The sequence below is a fragment of the Micromesistius poutassou genome (assembly GCF_964030765.1).
Source record: "Micromesistius poutassou genome assembly, chromosome: 5".
In the NCBI taxonomy this organism is placed as follows: Eukaryota; Metazoa; Chordata; class Actinopteri; order Gadiformes; family Gadidae; genus Micromesistius; species Micromesistius poutassou.
The window spans coordinates 15,596,519-15,619,983 of record NC_140275.1 but is presented as its reverse complement, the minus strand read 5'-3'; the positions used below and the strand labels follow the sequence as shown (position 1 = coordinate 15,619,983).

At 42.7% G+C, this 23,465-nt stretch overlaps 2 protein-coding genes across 10 annotated transcripts in view; one reads left to right on the top strand and one right to left on the bottom strand.

Annotated features, from left to right (window-relative positions):
* The window catches only part of fbxl17 (F-box and leucine-rich repeat protein 17), a 173,992-nt gene extending 163,890 nt beyond the window's left edge, over positions 1–10,102 (bottom strand). Inside the window, exons 1-6 of the mRNA XM_084468336.1 lie at positions 9,965–10,102; positions 8,541–9,043; positions 7,114–7,497; positions 6,248–6,370; positions 5,598–5,855; positions 3,446–3,577 (exon numbers count right to left, since the gene is read on the bottom strand). Of these exons, the coding sequence (XP_084324462.1) occupies positions 3,446–3,577; positions 5,598–5,855; positions 6,248–6,370; positions 7,114–7,497; positions 8,541–9,023 (1,380 nt within the window). The 5' untranslated portion in view covers positions 9,024–9,043; positions 9,965–10,102. The remainder of the gene's footprint in view (positions 1–3,445; positions 3,578–5,597; positions 5,856–6,247; positions 6,371–7,113; positions 7,498–8,540; positions 9,044–9,964) is intronic.
* A 1,763-nt stretch (positions 10,103–11,865) lies between these two features.
* cdc14b (cell division cycle 14B) lies at positions 11,866–23,264 on the top strand. 9 transcript variants are annotated; one of them, XR_014633491.1, is made up of 16 exons: positions 12,787–13,064; positions 13,219–13,309; positions 13,659–13,734; positions 13,895–13,987; positions 14,118–14,194; positions 14,734–14,800; positions 14,895–14,957; positions 15,059–15,146; positions 15,247–15,477; positions 16,196–16,334; positions 16,576–16,744; positions 16,869–16,966; positions 20,067–20,114; positions 20,680–20,799; positions 20,955–22,265; positions 22,593–23,264. XR_014633491.1 is itself a non-coding variant. In XM_084468715.1 (16 exons), exons 1-16 carry the CDS (start codon positions 13,004–13,006, stop codon positions 22,611–22,613), a joined length of 1,620 nt encoding a protein of 539 aa, XP_084324841.1. In that variant the 5' UTR covers positions 12,787–13,003; the 3' UTR covers positions 22,614–23,264. The 9 variants fall into 9 exon arrangements, 5 of the variants coding, with proteins under 5 accessions (XP_084324843.1, XP_084324841.1, XP_084324842.1 ...); XM_084468715.1 differs by having other exon boundaries at positions 20,955–21,132; XM_084468717.1 differs by lacking the exons at positions 12,787–13,064; positions 22,593–23,264 and adding an exon at positions 11,866–12,054 and having other exon boundaries at positions 20,958–22,582.
* Positions 23,265–23,465: the final 201 nt, after the last annotated feature.

Here is a 23,465-nt window from a genome sequence, read left to right as displayed (position 1 = left end):
TTTTTTTTTTAAGCACATAGTGTTGGAATTCCATCTGAAACTGTGGGTTCACTTGCTCTTTAAAGGAGGGCCGGAAAAAACGAAGAAAACACAGAATCAGACGGAAAAGTTCAGAGTCTGCCTGACTGCACTTCTCGGCGTTTCATCGAAAGTTGATCCACACGGGGAGACAATGCGGCGAGCACTTAGTCGGTCCGGTCCATGACAAGTACTCAAAAAAAACGAAAAAGATAAACAAAGCCGTTGGCTGCGCTCTGATGGCTGCCTCTGACCCTGCAGCGCGTTGAACAGAGAGGGAGCGAGCGAGCGAGCCGGGAAGGGAAAGAAAGAGCGAGAGACGGAGAGTATTCCGGTATTCCTTGGCGTGGTGGTTTGCCCCGTGGAGGTGCCGGGAGGGGAAAAGAATATGAATGGGCTGGAGATGAAAACATGGCTTGAAAGGCACCTGGTGAAATATCAGTAATTCGGGCATAAATACGGGATGAATGGCAATAAAGAATGCAGGGGGGGGGCATGGAGGCACTTGACTTGTCTTTCACACCGAGCACATGAAGAAGAAGCTTCGCCTCGGGCTGCTGCACTCCCAGGCAACACACACAAACAGATAAGGCCCAACCACACCCACACAAACACATTCACAAACATTAAAAAATAAAATAAAAACATCCCTACGAGAGCGTCGCCACCGCTGAAACCTTTAGAGCTGTAACGTACCGGTTGGATTAAAAGTTGTCATTTTAGGTCTCCGACCCCACGGTCGAAACCTCTGAAGCTACGAAGTTTGTGAAGCCTGTGTATCCCCACCAGGGAGGGTTATGAGTTGTAGATCAACCAGCCTGCCTCTGGTCATGGTGAACGTCTGAGCAAAAACGCCCACAGGGTATAACATGTAGATGGAAATAACGGTACAATGTCTGGCGTTAATGGAACGCACGCATCCCTTCAGCTCCCCTCCGACCACAACAAACAACCATCTCTGATTAGCACGGTAGTTCATCACAACCACAATTAGGAGCGGTACATGACCGCCCCGCGGAATCAATTGAATGAAGTTGAATATAGACGTACTTCAAAAAGAAGCTGCCTTCCATGGCAAACTGTTAACCGGTAACAGACCTAGTCAAGGTCTTAAAACAAAAGCTAGCCTTCCAGCATGAAGAGTTGGCAACCGCTGCAGCAGGATTACAAGTGTGTGTGTGCGTGTGCTCGTGCGTGTGTGTGTGCATGTGTGTGTGTGTGTGTGTGTGTGTTTCATTTAAGAAAGAGAAAACGGGTTAAGAGATAGAGAGAAAGGTGAGTGAGAAGCCCAGGCAGAAGCGATGATAGAAAAGGGGGGAGTGAGGGAAAATAGAGATAGGAGTGGGGGAGGCACTTTTTATAATAAACAGGGTGCTTTATAATCGTTAAACTTTAGAAGTGGGCTTGGAGGAGGAGAAGGAAGAGGATGAAGATGAAGGCTGAAGACTGTCATTGATTGGGAGAGAGAGAGACAGGGACAAGAGACAGGGCCACTGTACGACAGAAGACCACATACAAGCAGACAACATAGGGGGAAAGGGGAAACTTGGCCTGGGGGGGAAGAAACTGAGAAAGGAACGGAGAACGCAGGAATTCACTCTCAATGACTCCTCTATCATAGACGCATCCCTCGTTAAGTAAACATGGTATAAATTATGATTCTTTTTCATTTTTGTTAACCACAACTTTATCATTGGGGAGCCACTGTCAATGCGGTTTGATATTAGAATTTGGATGCAATTATGTAGAGGTTTTAGCTGTACAGTAGAAGCACTCTGTATTTGGGAGTTCAAATTACAGTTTGCTACCCCATGTCATACAAAAGGAACACAAACACAATTAAAATAAACTCTGTTCTAAATCTCATGCATATTTGAGGTTTTACAAAGAGAGTGACTATGAAAAAGGGAATGATTATGAAAAAGAGAGTTCCTTCAAAATAAAAAGCAAAAATCACGACCACAGTCAAATACTTAATCAAATACATATACTGTATTTGGAAAGCGCCACTTTGTCTTAATGTGTCAGAAGCAATGAGGGGATTAGAGAGGTTTTATGCTGGGGTTTTCTCAATTCCCATAGGAAAAAAATGTAAAACCTTTGCCAAGCAGCTAGACATAACAGTCACCCCCTCCCCCCCCCCCGACACACACTCAACTCAAATCTCTCCATCCTGAAGAAAGAGAGGCAAAGTGACTGAAATGAATACTGTTGCTGCTCCATCAGCAAAAATACCCTAATGGCTAATTTCATAGACTTCTTGGTTGATGAATAGGGGGTTTAAAGACTCAGCTATTGTTAACTTTTCTTAAAGCACTGTCATCACTTATGGATTGAGCAAAAAGGGGAATGCATTTTGAAGAAACTTGGTGTGTTGGGACAAAATCTTTATCTCATTTCAGTTTTCAGAGTGAACAGTGACATCTGCTGGGGATTTTTAAGGATCTGGAAGAACTGAAGCCCATCGTAAATTGAATTTAGTGCTGGATTACGGAATCTCAAATAAAACATTGTGGTTCTAAGCAAGAGGCCATGTGGACTTGGATGGAGGATAATAAGGAACGGTGTTAAATTCAGCCAATGCAAAGTCCCAAAGATTAGAAATGAGGAGTCATTTTTTACACATTCTATGTTTGCATTGTTGCACTTTGACACAATATTCCAACCTACCAACTATGAGTTTCAGCTTAGAGGGGAATTATGCCACTGCTTAAACTCAATGAACCACATCCTAACTCATGACACAGTCCTTACACGATCCTGCACAATTGCACAGCGTGGGCACGCAGGCACACACACAGTGTTGGGGTACTAGTTACAGTTTTATAAAGGAGATTACTTTACTCGTTACTGCATTTGAAAAGTAACTTCACTACTTATTACTTTACTTTCAATAAAAATATAAAAATAAAGGTCACTTTATCCCCTACAATTAAAACAGAAATGCACTTAAGCCGCGATGACACATGCTGTTACTTTATGCGATGGTCCAAAGGCTGAATGAACCTGATCTATTTCGCAAGCTATGACATCGTGTCTTCCTCTCACCCTCTTGCAGGCAAGAGCAGTCTTCTCACATGACTAATCTAAACTAATGCTGTCTATCCAGTGCACATCCAGTGCAAGTAACTTTTGTTGTTGGCGGACCAAATGTCCACGGTGGACACATGATCCAGGGACTCAAAAGTTATTTTGAGCTTCAATTCCATGTCGGAATAACACTTGTCCAGGTAATGGGATAATGTTTTCCTGTCGGATGTTGGCGTTCGCGTCACGGGTATTTTATCTAGTATTTTTCTAAATCTGGGTTGCGACAGTTGAAAGACGCCTGTCGCCTGGGCATAGAGTGCATTTTTGTCCTTTCAAGTTATAAACTGAAAGTAATCGCCACTGGAAAACATAGCAAAAAGCCATAAAAAACACTGACCAGTTTGTTCTCTTGCATGTAGATTCTCTGCAGCTTGGGGCATCCCATGGCCAGAGCCACCACGCCCTCGTCCGTGATGCTGTAACACTGGCCCAGGTGCACGTCCTTCAGCTCACTGCAATGCTCCCCCAGCTGGCCGCAACGCCAAAAAGAGGCTTATTAGAGTTCAATCACCAACTACTCTAATCCAGGCCTTGCCCACATGGTCCTAATTTGAAATTCTGTCTCATCTCTTGTGATCAAATGGTTAATGTGGATATATGGATCTGACCCCATACAGTAATATGGGACTGGCGATACAAGATTGCATTGCAGCTCTCTGGAGCTAAAAAATTAAAGATCTCATGGCATGCTACTTTATGGATGCTTTTATATAGGTGTTAGTGGGCTCCTAATACATTGTTTGAAGATGTTCAAGAAATTCAGCCTTGGTGCAGAATTAGAGCCACTACGTGAAAGTCCTACAATGAGCTTTCCACAAACTTGCCGATTTTTAGAGGCGGGTCAAGATGGAGGGTGGGGGTGTGGCCCTGAGCAGCTTGCGGCCGCGGTACCATGCGCTAGTGTTTATAGTGGAACACTGAACACTCCGGGTGCTCCGGCAGGAGTCCTGGAGCTCTATATCTAAATAATATCATATTATATATAAATATCGATATAATTAAGCAATAGATCACGACAGGCTGTGGCTGTGGTATGTGGCAGTTAAGGGGCGTTGTCCGTCCCTCCGCTGCGCGTCGGGACGGCCAACGCCCCTTAACTGTGGTATAATGACCGTATACCACTGACTGAAGTGATCTATTGCTTTTATAAAACGGTTACGTAAGTATGGCGAAATGAAAGTCATAGACACCCTCAATTTTGAGAAAGCGACAAAGTCGGAAAAGCATTTTTTTAATGAATACAAAAAAGTAGTCCCTCCTGGCTGCCTGCAAAGTGTACGGCGGTTGCTATGCAACACACTGTAGCGTCCTTCAGAGAGAAGGCTAGGCTAGAGACGGTAGCTTGGTTCGCCGGCAATTTAGCCTTCTATCGAGTTCACTCACCGTGTGCCTATTGCTTTACAACATTTCCACCCTCTCCAGCAATCAACATGTTTTTAGGCTTCAGTGAACTATGCTATTGCTTTTATATATAAATAAGCAACAGTTCAAGTTAGGCGTGGAGTGATACTGAACTCTGTAAACTGAACGGGCGTCATAGCTGTGTGTATACGCTCAATATACAACAGTTGGGAACCAATCAGATCGCTTGATTTAAGCCACCCGTTTTATAATATATTATATATTATCACGGCCAAAAGCTGTGTGCGCCTCCGGCTGATATTATGAATATCAAACGACTGCGTCGAGTTCTCCGACGTCTGTCATTCTTCCACTTCCACGTCAATCTTAAGTACAGACTGAACCACGAAATGGAGGAGAAAGGGATTGTAGCAGGGCTCCGTCGGACAATCCTGGGCAACAATTGTGGGCAACAATCCCTTTCTCCTCCATGTTGCGGTTCCCAATTCCTTCTCAACCATGGCCGAGATAACCCCCACTACGAGTCTTGTTTAGTAAATACCAGAGACGTCAGAGAACCCGACGCAGTCTAGTCTTTTCACCAAATAGGAGCTTTACGCAAGCTTGCGTTATTGTGTTGAGTGTTATGCGCCATAACACCAACAGCAGAACGGTTATCCAAATAACAAAGATGTGTACAACACAGTTACAGTGTGTGTATTCACACACACACACACACACACACACACACACACATGTGGTGCTCGCACAGTCGTAGCTAATTGACTCATTGGCGGGCCAAATTCTCTGGGCGGGCAAAGCAGAGAAAGGGGAGGTGACCTGGCCCCTTATGACGACACATGGGGCCAATTTCCAAATCGGCGTGTCTGAGCTTTCCCTTTTTCAAAGGCGGAGCAGGATACCTAGTGCTCGTTATACACCTAACGCCATTTCTAGCCACTGGGGGACCAGAGGCAGGCCAGGCTAATGTTAGAAAGTCTCATAAAGTGAAATTTTCATGCCATGATGGGACCTTTAATACTGTACCACATTTCATATTTGTATATTTGATTGTACTTTACCTACACACTGTAGTAGAATGAACAAAGACTATATATTTATGTTACCTATATGTTTCCGAAACCTACCTTTTTCAGCGCGTCGTCAGTTAGTTTGTCTTGGTTGCCAACGTGCACCTTCACCAGCAGGGGGCAGTGTGAGGCCAGGGCGGACAGGGACATGTCTCCCAGCTGCTTGCAGCGGTAGGCAGTGTACTTCTGGAGGCCCGGGCAGTGGGACGCCAGTGAGCACACCCCGTGGTCCTGGACGCCCCGACAGTCCGAGATGTTGATCTCGGTCACGTTCTGCCTCCGAGATGCTATCTTCACTAGCAGGTCGTCATTCACCTGGGATGAACAACAACAGGGAATGGTGAGATTGTACCAGTCGAAGCGATACAACAACAAAAACAATCAAATATGTGATGAGAGCCAACAACCCTTGAACAGATGGAAAAAAGGAAATTGTGTATTTACTCACCATTTGAGCATAAAATAACCACGTGGTCTCTACTGAATTTACATAACTATTTTGCACTCTTCAGTTCGCTGTGATTCCTAAGTTAAAAGTGTGTGTGTGTGTGTGTGTGTGTGTGTGTGTGTGTGTGTGTGTGTGTGTGTGTGTGTGTGTGTGTGTGTGTGTGTGTGTGTGTGTGTGTGTGTGTGTGTGTGTGTGTGTGTGTGTGTGTGTGAATCTGTGTCCAAGCATGGGTGTGTGTGTCTTCTCTCTGTTGACTAACCTGCTGCAGGCCACTGAGGTCAATTTGCTTCCAGAACTGGAAGTCTAAGCAGAGGTCCCTCCAGTACTTACACACCAGAGAGGCACACAGACAGCGTTCCTTCACCGTCAGGTGGGCAAGCACCTAGTGGAATACATTACAGGCCATTAAACATACATGCACATGTGCATACATATAGGCAGGAGAGTGTGTGTTTGACTCCCAGCGAAAATGTTTGATCCACACACATATAGATACATAACAGGCCAAGTATTTATGACACCCCCCTGACCCAAGCCCCCACACAGGCAAGAAAAAATTCCCTTAAGCAAGGAAGAAATCTTGAGAAGAATCGCAGAGTAGGGGATCCCTCCTTCCAGGGACAGTCAGGTGTGCAATGGGTGCCACAATTGACATAAATACAGGCAAGATTTCCAATGTTAGTCGCTACGGATAATTGCATCCGCTTAATAATAAATATACAGACAAATGTAAAAACTATCGTACACCATTATTTTACATAATGGAAAAACCAAAGGGGTATAAATCTTGACTTATCTCACGTTTTTGATTCTCTAAAAAAAGCAGTGTGGGAAATGATGGCATGAAAGCAGAATAAGGTGTGTTTAAGAAAATGTTGTTGTTTTTTATTTGAAAAAGTTATATCAACTGATTGGAATGTAACAGATGAATGTAAACACACAAAGGGAAACCTAAGATGAAAGTAAAAAAGTTTTTTTAATTATTTCCGAATCAGAAATTAATACAATTCTTCCACCATCCCTTTAAGACATGACACTCTATCTGCCAATGCTGGCTAACAATTACGTTGTTGTTTTTTTTACAAAACACAATGAATGACCCTGTTGTGTGTGACGATCCCTGACCTTGAGCAGGATGGAGGAGGGGAGATGGTTGATCCTCAGCGCCTCCACGGCGTCTGGCGGCTTGACGTGGCCGTCCTCGTGATGGTGTTGGCAGCAGGCAGAGTCGGAGCTCTGGGATGAATCGCCATGGAGGGCCACCCCACCACAGCCATCAGGCGGTGAGGAGGAGGAGGAGGAAGAGGAGGAGGAGGAGCACGCCGGCGAGGAAGGGAGCGGGCAGTGGGGGAGGTGGCAGTGCCCCGTTCCAGCGTCCGAGGAGGCCTCCCCGCCCCCTGGCGAGACTCCCAGTCCGTTCTCCAGCCCTCCGTCCGGGCCGGGGAAGGCACAGCGGGGCTGCTTACAGGGGGAACACCTCTGCACCTCTGAACACTTCCTCTTACACACCTGTAACAGGGGGAACCAAGCAAGACATGCACGCGCACGCACACGCACACACACACACACACACACACTTGTGAGCATGAGGCATAAGGTTTTGATAATAACTGAGTTATTCTACTTCGTTTAAGAATGCTTGATTCTGATGACGGCTGGGAGGAGGGCATTAACCCGGCAGGTTGCCCGCTGACTTGTCGGTTGTACTTGCTGCTGACTGAGCACAGTGTCATCAAATAGTAGATCAATACGCCACTTGTATCTATCATTGAATCTATCAGAGGGTAGTTTCGCAAGCGAGATACAATGTAGCAACTACGTTATTAAAGTAGTGATCAAATGCAGCCTTGTGTGGTTGCTATAGAAACTAATTAGCTACAGCTGAGCAAACGTTATTCACCGTAGTTCTAAAGGGGACTTCTTTATGAGGGAGATTAACTCAAACAGAGTATACATTTAATAAGCATGCAATACGAATGAGAAAAAGCATAATTATTAAAGTATTTGAATTGTTTTATTATGTTGGCAAGCAAGAAGTAGAATAAATGGGATAATCACCTCAAGGCAGGGCAATAAAGAGTTTGATAAGCCGGGCACATCAAACTGTTTATTGCCCTGCCTCTCAGAGATTATCCCTTACTTATTATCCGTGTTGCAGTGCGAATGGCTTAATATGATTAGATATAAACAATTATAATTATAATATAATTATTCATTCCAAAGTGTGTATTTTTGTATTATAATTCATGGCCTAATGTCTAAATGATTAGAAAGTATGTTTAAATGTTATAATTATTCAATCCAAAGTGTGTATTTTTGTATTATAATTCATGGCCTAATGTCTAAATGATTAGAAAGCATGTTTAAATGTTATAATTATTCATTCCAAAGTGTGTATTTTTGTATTATAATTCATGGCCTAATGTCTAAATGATTAGAAAGTATGTTTAAATGTTGTAAGATCTTCAAGGAATAATAATAAAGTAATAGCGGTTTAACAGGTATCATGATTCAGGTAACAACTCAGCATGTTGCCCACAGCCCAGCCTTACCATCTCAGTGTAGTCGCTGGTGCTGCCAACAGTAGGTATTGGCACGACCACAGACACCCCCGCAGTCCGGAAGATGGCCGGCGCTGGGATCAGCTTGGCGGGGACTGTCGACAGCAGAGACCTCCCCTGGCCTTCCCAGATAGCCAGGTCCCGGGGCGACAACAGGAACTTGGCGCAGTCCTCGGGGGACGCTAGTACTGCGTAGCGCCCGGCGAGCTTCGAGGCGGCGGCCGCGCTGATGTCAACCCCACCGACGTACGGGACGCTGAGACCCCCGTTGCCGAGACAGTGTCCGCCGCTGCCGTTGATGACGGTCTCAAGTTGGTAGCTGTCGTCGTCAACGCTGTTTCCGTTGCCGTGGATGATGAAGCACAGCATGCAGGGCCCCTGCAGGAAGCAGTTCCTCTTCTTCTTCTTTCTGTGGTGTAGCTTGGTGGTTCTTTTCTTCAGGCGGTAACCATTTTTAGAGAGAAGATGGCCCATATAGATGACTCAAAGAGACTCTGTTGGAACACAAGAAGTCATTGGTCATGGTTTACGTTTACAAAGAAAGTACAATGATTCCATAACAAGAGGATACAGTATGTACAGCTGTTGGCAGTGCTTGCAGTGATAGAAGATTTTCTTGTTATCTTTAAGCAATGTGAGCAGAAAAAAAGTATCATATTCAGTGTAAGCAATAAGTCACAAGTGACTGCTTTACCTTGTCATAAAATGAATAACAACAGAGGATGCTACTCATTTCATACTCCCCCTAGAACTCCCCATAGAAATTTCAATATCCTAGATCACCAGCAAGTGCCTCTATTGAGGGGCATATAAGTGAACGATCGGTAGTGAATACAACCTTTTAGCTAAAGCTCTTCAATGTCTATTTCTATATCGCGGCACAAACTATGGGGTGCGACCGAATTTACAATAACGAGTATATGAATTTTAAGTGTCATGGTACTTAATCGTGTATAAGAATGTTTTAATAACAGGGATGCCCACTGAAATACATCTAGATTCAGATTGTGTCATGTTTCAGGTGTTATAAATGACACACTGAAAGGTAATCCAAATTCGACTTAACGTTCCGATACTACATCACATTAGTTAAATGCTCCCATAGCCCCTGTCTGTTAAGTTTACAAGTGGTGATTAGCATGCATGACTCCAAACTATAACAGTTATTCAATGTGTTTGCAGAGTATTCTGCTGAGAGGCGCGGAATGCAAACGTAAGAAACGTAGCTTTAGAGAGTGTAAACAAAGTATCTAGCAATGGAAAACCATACAACAACGTCCGCTGTAAAGCTGGGCAGCCTTTAGAGTGTTAACCTAGTAAGCATTCACACTGATCTATGCCTAGGTTAGCCCAGTCCATTGGATGCTAGCTGTTAGTAGTGACCACAAGCATTGTGTCTTTATTTAGCTGCTCACCAGTTCTCTTTTCACGCCGCTCGCATAATTCACGCGTGTAAAACCGCTCTACACGATCCAATTGAGAGTTGACAAGTCCCTGCAGGATATACATAAACAGCAGAAAAGTGCAAGTGAAGCAACGACACAAACAGTGGCAGCTCGGGGGAAACACTTCCGCACCGAGGTATAGGGAACGGAAGCCGACATGCGCGATTTGTGGGTCGTCATCCGTGTGGCTGCAAAAGCAAGATGTAATTTGGAGGAAGACTCTTTTGTTATGTCTTCAATGAACAAGTTGTTTTTTTAATGCAGCATTATGATATACAGTCTGCAACCAAAGACAATGAGGATAGAAACCACATGTAATGCAATCATGTGGGCGTTGTTTACCCTCTTCGGACGCAGTCGCTGCCTGGAGCCTGCAATTATAGCAAGTCGTGCATTGTACTGTAATAATCATAATTGTGAACATTGTATACAGACCGCTAGCAGAAGTCGTGTGTTTTTCTGTATATCTTTCTAGATATCGGTCTATCTATAATAATAATAATATAATAATAATTAATTGCAATAATTTATTCATGAGCTTTTACAAATTGTGTGTGGGGGTAGTGTTGACTTGGTGTGTCACCTACTAAATCTATATAGCTATCTGTTTGTCTGTCTGTCTGTCTGTCTGTCTGTTTGCCTGTCCTTCTGGCTGATGTCTATCGGCCTATCTGTATCTATCGTGTTCATCTGTATATCTCTATCTCTACAGCTATCCACTCTGCACTAATATTTGTTGTTGTGTATAGTCACATACAGAATTTAAATTAAAAGGAGCAGAAGAAAAAGTATTGTTTTTTTCTCTTATCCTCTACACTCTAGTTTTTCCTCCTCTCTCCAGGGTCCAAAGTTTATTTGTTCCACCTAGACATGAACCGGCAGGATCACGGGCCTATTGATTAGCTTTCGCAGCTGGCTGTGTACAGCAGAGCCTGGAATTCAGTGGCAAAGGTGCAGCTCCTTCATGACTCTGATACTTCCTGTGAGCACACAACACAGCTAATACAATGCTGCAACATTTACGTTATACTGTTTCAGATTAAGATCAGATTATTTATATATTGTGTAATTCACCATTCTTATCTAGGCTACCATATTCTCAGCAAGAAGATATATATAGGCATAAATTGCATAGTACTTTGGCTGGCCATAGAGTTATTATCCGTGGCCTACTGGTTAAAGAGTTGGACCGGTAACCGGAGGGTGGCCGGTTCGAATCCCGACCGGTAGGCAAAAATATGGATGGGGGGAGTGGTTGTGCAACACTCTCCTACGTCCTCATCCACGGATGAGGTGCCCTTGAGCAAGGCACCTGAAACCCCCACCTGCTCCCCGGGCGCTGCACTGCGGCTGCCCACTGCTCTGGGTGTTCACCGGCTCCCAGATGGGTCAAAAGCAGAGAAAGAATTTCCCCCAAAAAGGGATAAATAAAGGATAACTTAACTTATTGAGATGTTATGATCGAGCTGTAGCCGTAATTCACTAAAGGCTTCAGGGTTTTACTTCAAAGCGGTGTTATGGCTTTGTTTTGCTGCTTGTAGCTTACTTTAAACAATGTATGTATAATAATATTATGTGAAGGAAATTAAGTTGTATACACGCATCCATTTGTTATTGGAGTCTACAAACGCATGTATGTGCTACAGTACCCGGTTATCTCCGCTAGTCTCGAGGTATATGAACAGAGGAGGAGGAGGGGGGAGAATGGTGCTTACTGGACAACTGTAGGCTTGCTACGTCACACGTAGGGATTGGATTCTGGAGGAGAAACTTGCCCGCTCGATACGTCACCGCCAAGAGAAGCTGGCTATCGCCTCCCTCGGATGACATATTCAGCAGCAGCACAATCGAGAGATGCCCCACTGATGCATAAACAAACCGGGACAGCCTGCCAAACGGACATCTGTGGGATATAATAAGATATGATTAACGTGCATGCTAGACATCGAAAATGAAGCGTAAAGGCGAGAGGAGGCGTCCAGAGTCTAGAAAAAAGCGCTGTTCAGCTCACAGCTCAGAGGCGGAGCATAACAAGTCTGATATTTACATTGGGATAACAGGTAAGAGGGTCTGTGGGATGAACCCGATGAACTCGAAGATGAAAATTGAACAATATTCCGTAGTGAACCACAGACGTCATACAATATGTGTGATTTCATGTAGGCCTATCAATATAGGCCTAATAGTGACGCTGTGATTTATATTTTTTTGTATCAGTTTTTACTTAAAATGGCGACACCCTCGGTCATTTTGGTTCATGCACCAAACCAGTCTGCAGTAGCAAGGAGTGCATTTGCTTAGCTTTTGTGTGTGTGTGTGTGTGTGTGTGTGTGTGTGTGTGTGTGTGTGTGTGTGTGTGTGTGTGTGTGTGTGTGTGTGTGTGTGTGTATTTTAGTGCACGCGCGTGCATGTGGAGTTTTGATGACTGGAGAGTAAAACCATTGGAAATATATTTCATACAGCTTAACTAAACCGTTTTTACCCCAAAAATGCAATTTGTGTTGAACTTCGTATGGTCTTTTTTTTCGCTGGAGGCTACTTCGAGGGGAGGTTCGCCCAGGAGAGATCCTGAAATCTATTGGCTAAGCCATTGCCTTAGCAACCGTTTGGGCACGGTTCCCATGGCCTATCATGTGTCTTCCCTGCTGAACTTTAAATTGCAAGGGCGAAGGCGATGCTTGAATGACAGTTGAAACCTCCAATTGTGTAGCGGCCTGTATTTCGTCCAGCCAATAGCATCACGCTGAATGGTCTCTCGGGTGGAGCTTATAGAGTTCATTTTTTGTAGACTGCGCATTAACAACTCCCTTCTGCGCTGGCTTGGAACTTTCTTGGGCGATTCAAAATAGTGTCTGATAAACGACTTTACGACGTCATTGTTACGTGTATTATTTTACGAATATCCAGCAAAGAATTTCCGTGCAGTTTACCCATTCGATTGTTGTAGTTATGATTGCATCAAAGTAAAGGGAAAACAACATCCTGGCTGGGACAATTCTGCAAGACGTCATGTTTAAAACGGTCGCCAAGAAACCCGTGGACGATGTTTTTTGTGTTGAAATCATCAAGGGTGCGTATGAAAATGAATAATCCTGGAACAAGATCCAGAGTGAACAACAACTAGGAACATTTAATATATTCTGGGGAGATTGGGCATGCCCGTGCGCGTGCATGCGTGGTTCAAACGCGCAGGCCATTCAATCGCTTCTCTTGTGTTATTTCAGACCAACTCTATTTCGCCGTACTCCAGCAGAAGATTAAAAGCACATCCGAACGACACTCTTTCTGTGTAGACGATGAGCTGGTATACGAGAAGTAAGTTTTGAACATTTGTCAAAAAGTTAGTAATTTGTTTTGACCACACGACATCTGATATTTAATAGTGTTTAAACAACGTGATTTAGGCATTTTGGTAATTCTACTAGTATTTACTTTGGGTGGAAAAACATTTGAGTATAAGCCTACATTGCTTGAATAAACCACAATTATGAAAAATATAACGAGGCCGTCTAAAAGTAGGCGTGTACAACATTACATAATAACTATAATTACTGACTTTGATTACTGTTTGGTTATTTACCAAGTGGTATAAAATAAAACTGTCTAGATAATCTTTATTAAAACATTATCTCAATTGGTCCTGTCATTTTCCCCTCTCCCGCAGCTTCTATGCGGACTTTGGCCCCCTTAACCTGGCCATGTTTTATCGTTTCTGTTGCAAGCTCACCAAGAAGCTCAAGGTAACGACCTGCTCACTGAACCCCAACCTTGAATCGGAAATTGAAGAAATATCTATTTTTAACAATTGTTAAGAACGTTGTATACACCATTTGTACTTTACAGATGCTTCCAGCAAGGCAGTTTTGACATTAATGCTCTTGTTTTACCCTTTTGTTGAAGTCCATTACACTCTGTAGGAAGAAGATACTCTTCTATACCTGTGGAGACCAAAAGAAGCAAGCCAATGCTGCTTACCTGATAGGCTCCTACTCTGTAAGTACATGCTAACTTCTGAGGACCTCCAACCCAGCACTTGACTGGTCTCCCTAAGGAATAAACATACGTTAATTCAATTGGTCATGCTAGCGTCATCCGAATGTATGTGTCCTTGTTCTTCTTGAAGGTATTGCATCTTCACATGACCCCTGAGGAGGCATCCAGTTTACTTGTCTCCAAGAATTCAACATATCTTCCATTTAGGTAACCAAATTTTCTGATGTTGAACTTTTTTGTTTTTCTAACAAAATAAATTATTTATATATATAACTTATTGCAGACAATTGCTACACTGTCTGCCAGCATTGGCCAAAAACAAGGAAGGCAAATATTAAAAAAAAAACATGCCTTTGCTCTTGTCGGTAGATTCTGTATATGTCATCAGTTTAGCATGATAACATTTCCTGAAGCTTTTTTGTTAAGGGACAGAGATTCAAGGTGTTGAAGGAAAATAGCACATCATAGTGCTGACTAAAGCAGCTCTGACCTATTTTACTGACAACAATGCAAAGAGAAGTCACCTTCGCTCTGCCACTGTGCTTGTGAGTGGGCTAAAAACAAAGAAGCACATAGTTTTCTATTTAAGATATTTAGATATGATAGATTTAGAATTAGATATGACTATTGCTGAATGTAAGAGAAATGGAAAGCAGAGGTGTTGGTACAAATGTTGGACAGAATGTGAATCTAAAAATAAAGCTGGGAACATCATTAAAGTGTTGTATCATGTTTACATTTTTCAGAGATGCCTCATTTGGAACATGCTTGTACAATCTGACCATTCTGGACTGCCTTCGTGCCATCCAGAAGGTACCACACCTAAAGTGTATTTACACACATGATCTAAAGCACAAAGTCACATTTTCCCCCACTTATCTGTAATGTCTTTTCATGGCTGTGCTAGGCATTGGAGTTTAACTGGCTGGACTTCTCCAACTTTGATGTGGAGGAGTATGAACATTACGAGGTAATCGGAGATAACATCTGAACAAATAATGAATAGTTTAGAGATATTACTAGAATATTTTTTTCATTTTGGGGGGGAAACCGTTTCTTGGTCTGTTACAGAGAGCAGAAAATGGGGACTTTAACTGGATTATTCCAGGCAAGTTCCTTGCTTTCAGTGGGCCACATCCGAAGAGCAAAATAGAGAACGGTGAGTCCAAACTGCGGGTGTGAGGACATTTTGGATACCAACAAATGCCATGCCATCGTTGTCCTCTATTTTTGCATGCAAAACTGTCCTCTTGTTTCAGGATACCCTCTCCACGCCCCCGAGGCCTACTTCCCTTACTTCAGGAAGCACAACATTACCACTATCGTACGGCTCAACAAGAAGATGTACGACGCCAGGCGCTTCACCGACTCCGGCTTCGAGCACCACGACCTGTTCTTCGTGGACGGCAGCACGCCCACCGACGCCATCGTCAGGAAGTTCCTCAACATCTGTGAGAACGCAGAAGGCGCCATAGCTGTCCATTGTAAAGGTAAAGGAAATGATATATGTATAGTTTAACTGTTTGTTTCTTTTTTGTTTCCTCCTTTCGTATTCAGCAATTATTTTCCTTTAGCGATTGACAAAATGGATGAATACGCCAACATAATTAATCTGTATACAAAGGGATCATCAAATGTAATTTATTGTTCTCAAATTGGAGTAGTTTTCACTCGATTTTCTGGCCGGAGTTGCCTTTTCACAGAAAACAATGTCGCTTTTTGCACTAACCGCCACTTACTGTACTGGAGTATGTGGAACAGGATCTAGTTGCTGTGAATTCTCCAGGACAATGACCTGCTCTATTCACACGTGGGCTACAATCTGACTTTGTACTAGGGAGCTGGCAGGGTAGAAGTCAGCTTGCTGGGTAGAAAAATGTCTGGTCCCACTGATTCAAACATTTGCCCTTCACATACAGCTCCTTTGGGTAATGTGAGTTCAGGGTTGCAGTGCAAGGGCTAAAGGGGTTTAAATAAAAATAAATGTCATTATGAACAATTAAGATTTTTTTCGATACTAACATCAGTGAAGTTTGACTACTAACACAAATGATAACAACATTATACATTATACAATAAGAGAAAATAGAGGGGATGGAATCTGCACAAAATCCTAAGTGAACACGTGAACGCGTACAGCCACACACATGGTTTGATTAGTTTAGGGGTTACCTAACATCTAATACACTGCATGATCCTGTGTTTCAGCTGGTTTGGGGCGTACGGGCACTCTGATTGCCTGCTACATGATGAAGCATTACCACCTTACAGCAGCGGAGGCCATCGCCTGGATACGGATCTGCCGCCCGGGGTCGGTTATTGGGCCCCAACAGAACTTTGTCGAAGAGTAAGTTCACACTATAGAAGGAGAGCTCTTCGTCTTCTACTGTGCTAATTTAGCATTAGTAATTCTTTGATTCTTGAATTGTTTTCATCCAAAATATCACAGTATGTACAGTATGTATGAGCTCAATACCAAGACCTCTGCTATTTTGTTTTTTGGCATGTGTGAGTACCAATGAAATGCAGATTGTTTTGTGCTTGGGGAAACCCTTTGTGATGTTTAATGTCCTATTTTGCTCCATCAGTAAGCAGGCCGGCATGTGGACAGAAGGGGATGGCTTCAAGGAGAAGATGCTGGACGAGCAGGAGAACGGCAAGATGGCCGTCACCCGGATCCTCTCTGGGGTGGATGACATCACCATCAACGGCAGCAACAAGAAGAGAACGCCAAAAAAGGAGCAGAAAATGGAACTGGTGAGTTTTGCAAAAATAATTATTTGGGGAAAACTGGCGGCAAGTTGTCAGTGAACTACTGTTATTGATGACTTCTTGGTTCACTACCATTCATCTATCTCTATCTACCCCTGATGATTTTCAGTATAACGATGAGGAGGAGAGGAATGGTGTGACGCAAGGTGACAAACTGCGAGCACTTAAGAGCAAGAGGCAGTCCAGATCATCTACTGGTTCACTATCGTAAGTACCAAAGACTACAACTCCCATCATGCACGTGACCCATTTCAGAAGTCCTCTTGAGAATCTTGAAAGTCAACATTCACAATAGAGGCTATGTACTATTGTCTATAAATAAGTCATATTTATAAAATCTTTCCTTAGAGATTTTGCTGTTTATTAAGACAATTCCAGTCTAAGCCTTCCTTGTCAGTGCATTCTGACGTTTGGGAATATCATTTATATATTTATTTCATCCAAATTTGTTGGGACAGCTGTGAGCTGTATAAGAACAGCTTAGCCAAACAAACCTGCTCCATTTTCCTGTTATTCATGACTGATGAAAATAGACAAGTAGAGTCCTAAGTCCATGTACACTGGAACATGAATGTTGTTGGAGGGAATTATGTGGGAGATGTCGATTTTTATTTTATTCAAACACACACAGGTAACCCAAAGCGGTTTGAGTCCATATTTACATTGTGTTTTTTAAAACTTTGTATGTAGGTCGAGATATGGACCAGCATCAATCCATAGCAAAATAAGTTGTTTAGGGTTTGGTTTTCCTTGACATATTCAGCAGTTATCATAACTTTAATTTTACTATGGAACATTTTTACTATTTTGATACAAACGTATTACTCTTCACAATTTTTCCACTGCAGTCCTTCATCCAAAGAAATCACTAATAGTGAATTACAACACCGTGTGTGCATACTTGGCATTGAGTGGCCCCGGTGGAACTCAAACCATTGGCAGTGTTAACGTCACTCTTAATACCAATTGAGCTTCAGAGGATTACGGCACCACAATAGCGAACACAACAGGAACGTCTGTGTAGATCCATGAAACACTTGGAAGGCAGCACGTGTTCTAGTAGTGATGTTTGACCCAGTCCTCTTCGCCAATGTTCCCATACGGCTTTGGCTTTTGTCTCGTGGCAGGCAGATGGTAGTGTTCTGCTGCAGCCTCATGGGGGCGCTGTGGCCCGTGTGTTGCCTGCCGTTCAAAAGATAGCAGTGAGAGACAGAGGGAATGAGGGACATAACAAACAGACAGGCTGGATTGATGGATGGGAGGTTTTGTATGGCGCAGGTAAGTGTCACTTCCCTTTGCTAACTGCCAGCCACTTCCCGTAGAAATAGTTTGCTATGCCGACGGTATGGCTAATGACATGGCATTTGAAGAAAAAAAAAAAGTTTTGCCTTGCTGATCACTCCCATTGCTCAGCTAATCATGGCTCTACCTGATGGGGGGCCCTTGATTGGCTGAATCAGATGTCTGTCATGCTTGGCTGGCACTACTGACTGGGAACTACTACGTCTTAGAAGCTGAATGTAAACAGTAAAGATTTCTTATAGAACTGACTGGGTGCGATGTTTACAGATTTTAAGCCATTGTGCCTTTTTGGTTTGTCCAAAATGGCCACTGTTTACCTATTTTCAGGTACAAACCGTTTGGTCGTGACTTTAAGCGAATATTAGGTGCAAGACTAGACTCAATGAATTTTTTCCTCCTCTAAAATATTTTGATCTTTTGAATACATAAGGATGCTATACATTGAGTTCCTGTGCAGGTATATCGGGAAAAGATGCATTTGTATCATTTTGGCAGTGAGTGTGTGGAACATGTGGGATCAAGGCTGATCTTTACCACTTGGCTGCACTGTTTATCATGCACTCTGCTGGAGTGGATGCCAACATGATTGTGGGATTAGTGGGATTAGAATGGGTGGAGAACTGAATGTGTGGTTTCTGTTTCCAATGCATGGCAACAAGCCTGAGACACCGGGACGTGCGTGCATGAGCATGCCTCTCTGTGTTTGATCGATGCATTAACACGCCTTCTAATCTGCAGAGTTCACTGTTCAACTGTCTGTTGTTGTTCTTTCATCGCTTGGGGGACTAGAGCAGTTTACCTGCCAAGTTCAGAATAGAATGAAAACAACTGCTGTATGTGTTCTAATGTGACCGTTCCAGAGGTAGCCCTTCTCAACCAACTATGCATGAAAATTCAAAAAACGTGTTGCTTGCAAGACTCTGCAGGAGGCACTACAGCTTATCCAGTTACAGTTTATAAAAGCAAAATAACCAAACCAAAAACTAAAGGCTTTCCGTCCTGCCCGGGCGCCCCTTTGTCTCTCCTTCCCTCTCTTTTTTCCTTTTTTTTGTCTTTTTCCTTTTGCTCCTTTTTTTTGGATTTGTCCTCCTTTCAGATGGCTGGTAGCCATGCTGCTCTTGTCCATGTCTAGCCTTGCCCTGTGGTGGATTGTGTATGGCTTCCCTTCTCCCCTCCTGCATTTCTGTATAGACGGGGGTTAGGATTTCTGTGAACTCTACTGCCCGCCCGCCTGAACCCAAAACCTTTGCCCTGCCCCTCCTTTCTGGACTCATAAGTAAGAATGCTGTAGGTGAGCCCCCCTTCATCTCTGTCCTCCCTCCCCCAACCCGAAGTTGATTTTTATAATAATTAATAATTATTCCAAAAAAAAATCTTCTAGTTGATAAGTGATAAGTTGATAAGTTTCTGCTTGATAAGTACATGTGTACCGCAGTACATGAATGGAGCTGTTCTGCTGCGCTGTGTCTTTTTAAGTTTGATTTATAGTAGTGTATTGTAGTGATTATTGTCTAAGCCATGTTTAATGATCGGGAGTCAATCAGAGCTTTTTCGTTTTCCTTTATTAATGATATATATGGTGGCCATGCAATATGCTCCCTATTATTTGTAAGGATTATCTGTTGGTGGGTTCATTTGTGTTGCTGGTTAAGATCCTCTACAGTCTTCACGTCTCATAGAATATCATGAAGTTTTGATATTTGATCATAGTACAAATTTACCGTTGGTCATGGCATATCTCACTTCAAATTCTGGGCGTTGCCTGTCACAAACTCCTGGCTTGCTGTAATAAATATATGTATAGATTGGCTGTCTATGGCCTAAACTGCAAGAAAGACTTGACTGCATTGCAAAGGAGAAAATGACATCTTAAACCGTCTGCTTTCTGCATATTTGATTCTTGGGTAATGTAGTTTCTGTTCACTTCCTCCTCATGTCCCATCATGGTTTACACTCACCGTCTGCAAAGTCTATTGCTTGAATGTTGTACTGCTTGTGTTCACAGGCAAGGAGAAAACAAGATTCACACCAGGTCATCCTCCCTTTCTCCAAGGTACTGTGCTGCTACCTCTCACTGTGGGTGTTCATTGGTTTTATTTGGAAAATGGAGGCTCCGTATTTAGCTTTTACTTGAATTATCAGCTTTAGTCCAGTGGTTTACAACTTTTTTTGGCCTGTGAGTGACTCCATTTGCACTTTTACACTGAACCTTTGCTTGTCATTTCGATGTCCCAGTGAAAGCATCTGCATCAAGCCATGCTCAATTGATGTGCCTGTGATTAGTGAAAGACTGCGTTAGCCACATAGTTTCTCATGTACCATGTGTAATTTTCTTGCCACTGCCTTCAAATATAGTTAAGGTAGTGCAAACACAGGGTTTTGCTTGCGAGCCACAGTGTGAAAGTCCTGTAGACATAAAGACATCCATTAGCTAGCCATGTCCTGCAGGAAACTCCTCCAGAACTATGATCTCACTTCCCCTTTTCCTATGCTAGTTTTCAATTTTTTTGCTGTTCAGCTTTGGTGTAGCTGTAAGTGGAGTGTGACATATTGTACATGATCAATATACATCTACATTAACCCTTGAGATGGGATGCCTGTCTTATACTCCTCTGCAGCCGGAGCATCCTGCAGTCTAGCAGCTACAAGGCCAGTGTTAACGCCCCTACTCTGGCTAGCCAATCGGACAGCAGGAAAAGAACCAGAACCTCCCTGCCAGCCAATGGAGTAGCAAACAGGTCAGCACCAGTCTTTGTTGAACTATTGTGATGTTCATATTTACGTGTTTTTGTGATATAGTACCGTTGTATTTAGAAGTACAAGTGACCAAGAAGCTAAAGCCACTCGTGGAGTCATCAGAAAACAAAACATTAACTCCTTCCCTTCTCTCTAGCAGCTCCCTGTGCCACAGCAGACTAGCCAGGTCCCTAGGCAACTTGCATGTTCAGACTGGCGACAGAGACCTGCTCTGCTTTGAGCCATGCGGTAAACCTAGAGAAACATCCAACTGTTCCACGGCCAACAGGGGCACTCTGATCAACCTTAACACGGCACAGGCCCATCACAACCAGGCAAGCTCTCCCAAGGCCTATTCATAAGAGTATCATGACACTGTGACTTCATCTCCTCGCAGCAGATGACGTTTTTTTGGATGTGCTAGGACAGATCGAATCGCTTTGGAGTTTGTTTTTGAGATTTTATACACTGTTTTCAACAGCTTTGGACAGACACACTTTGGGGCTCAAGAGTTCTTGCTTTTCCAAATCTGTGATGTGTTTGTTTTGTGCATCCAAGCCTTCTTGGCCTCTGCTTTTTCATCTATCTACACTAAACACAGTTGGCCGGTCGGGACTAATTGCACTAATGCTCTCCATTTTAACTTTAAGCCAGCTGTGAGGAGCTTCTTGAACTTTCCTGTTATAGGGCTTGTACATCGCGACAACGACCGCCTCCATTTTGGAAGCATAGGAGCATTATGTTGCTAGTAATGTTTTTTGGTCATTGTTTACTAATCCTTCCATTGAAAAAATTGTGATGAGCCCTCATATAATGTGTTTTCGTTGTACTATCTGCTAGATTGAATTGATTCTACACTCACTAATTTGTATTTTAGATTTGAGCAACAAAAGTAAAGAAGGTGTTGTATGGCCTTCAGTAAACTAACAAATTAGATTTTGAGCAACAAATTGTATAATTTTACTTTCTATGAAAAAGGCTGAACAAATTGGATTAGATCTTTTCAATGCATACTAAAAATGCTGTTGAGCCTTTTTTTTTTTTTTAAACAGTTTTTGGAAAATCATGAATATATTTATTTATCTACATGGCTTGGACGTGCAATTCTAACTATATAGCACAAGAACGGTTATAGGACCACAGATTTTATCATGAGCCACATGATGGCCAAACTGTTGATCTCGACCCTAGAGGCACTATATACAACATTCCGAACACTATCGTCCTTCTTCCCTGCCGTCCTTTCCTCTGTTCCCGCTCTCAGGACTGTGTTGTGCTTAACCTGCGCTTTCTTCCGGTGTACTACTGGCTATAGCTTCTCTGGACACTTGTACTGCCTTCCTGCTCCCCCTCTCCTCCTAATATGAAACCCTTCTCTTCCTCTGTGTCCCACTTCTAACAGATGCACGGTGGCCAGAGGATGTAAAGCTCGCTACTCTATGCAACCGATGCGCTTTTCCAGACTCTGGTATCCATGTCTTTTCTCTTTTTCCCCCCTCTAAATCATTTATCAAACAAATCTCTGTCTTGACTATCTTTGTTTCCTCCTTTTCATGCTATAGTTAGAGCAGAGCGGTGTCTACGTCAAAGATCACAAACATTTTCACCCAATACCTGTCTAATTTAATATTTTGGTAGCACCATTAACTATTTTGTCTAACACAATGTAGGCTTGGGATTTTCAAGGCTGCTGACCATATTGCACTAGTTAGCTAGTGTTTATATATAATCAATTTTCATGCATTGTTAATGTGGATTTCTGTTGACTGAATTTGTGTTTCTTATTTTTTGGCAGTCACTCCGTACCCAAAGCTAGAGCCCCTCTACTCCGATGAGCCTGGGATCTGAATAGCATGAGGATTGTGTTTTAAAGCCTGACCTTAACGGTTACTTGTTTTTTTTTTTTTTATCTACTTTTGTTTTTATTCGCTTTTAAATGTATTTAGAGTCCAGTGCATTTTGTTATAAAGGATCCATGCAAAATGGTCCGGTCTGGCTTCAATGTTTGACATGCTCTTATGTAAACAAGTTAAATTGCAATTCTGTAAAGCACTTGGTTGATCATGAAACTATTCCATAAAACATAATCATAGAATTGTCTCACCTATTAAAGCATGTATTAGTATCGTAAGGTTTATCAAGTCAGACTGGCATGTGAATGTGTCAATCTGGGAGTTTACTTTTAACAAGCACTAAAAGTAGATATTCCAGTTTTGAACAACAGTATACCAATGGCAGTGCATCCTGCAGAGATCATGCACATACAGGGTGTTGTATGGGGTCAAGTATTGTGCATCAGTCAAGTTCCTGTATTACAGTAATGTAAATAAGAAATAATTTGATATACTGAGTTATTTTGTAAATATTTTGTACGGTTTGATTCATGATTTAGAGGAACCCTGCCCTCATGGGGCCCAAACAAGTAATTATGCTTTGATAAAAATGGCTTTTTAAAATAAACCAATACTCTTAACTTCCTGTGTTCCGGATTCATCATTGTCTGCATAACTTACTTTTCCTAATTTTATCAAGAGCATAATGGTTCTCATTGCACAGACTGATCATGTAAACTTGAAACCACTTAACTTTGCCCCACCATATGAACACTATCACCATCAAATATAATTTGCAGAAGTTTTATTTTCCAGGAGTCAGTAACAAGCAACTT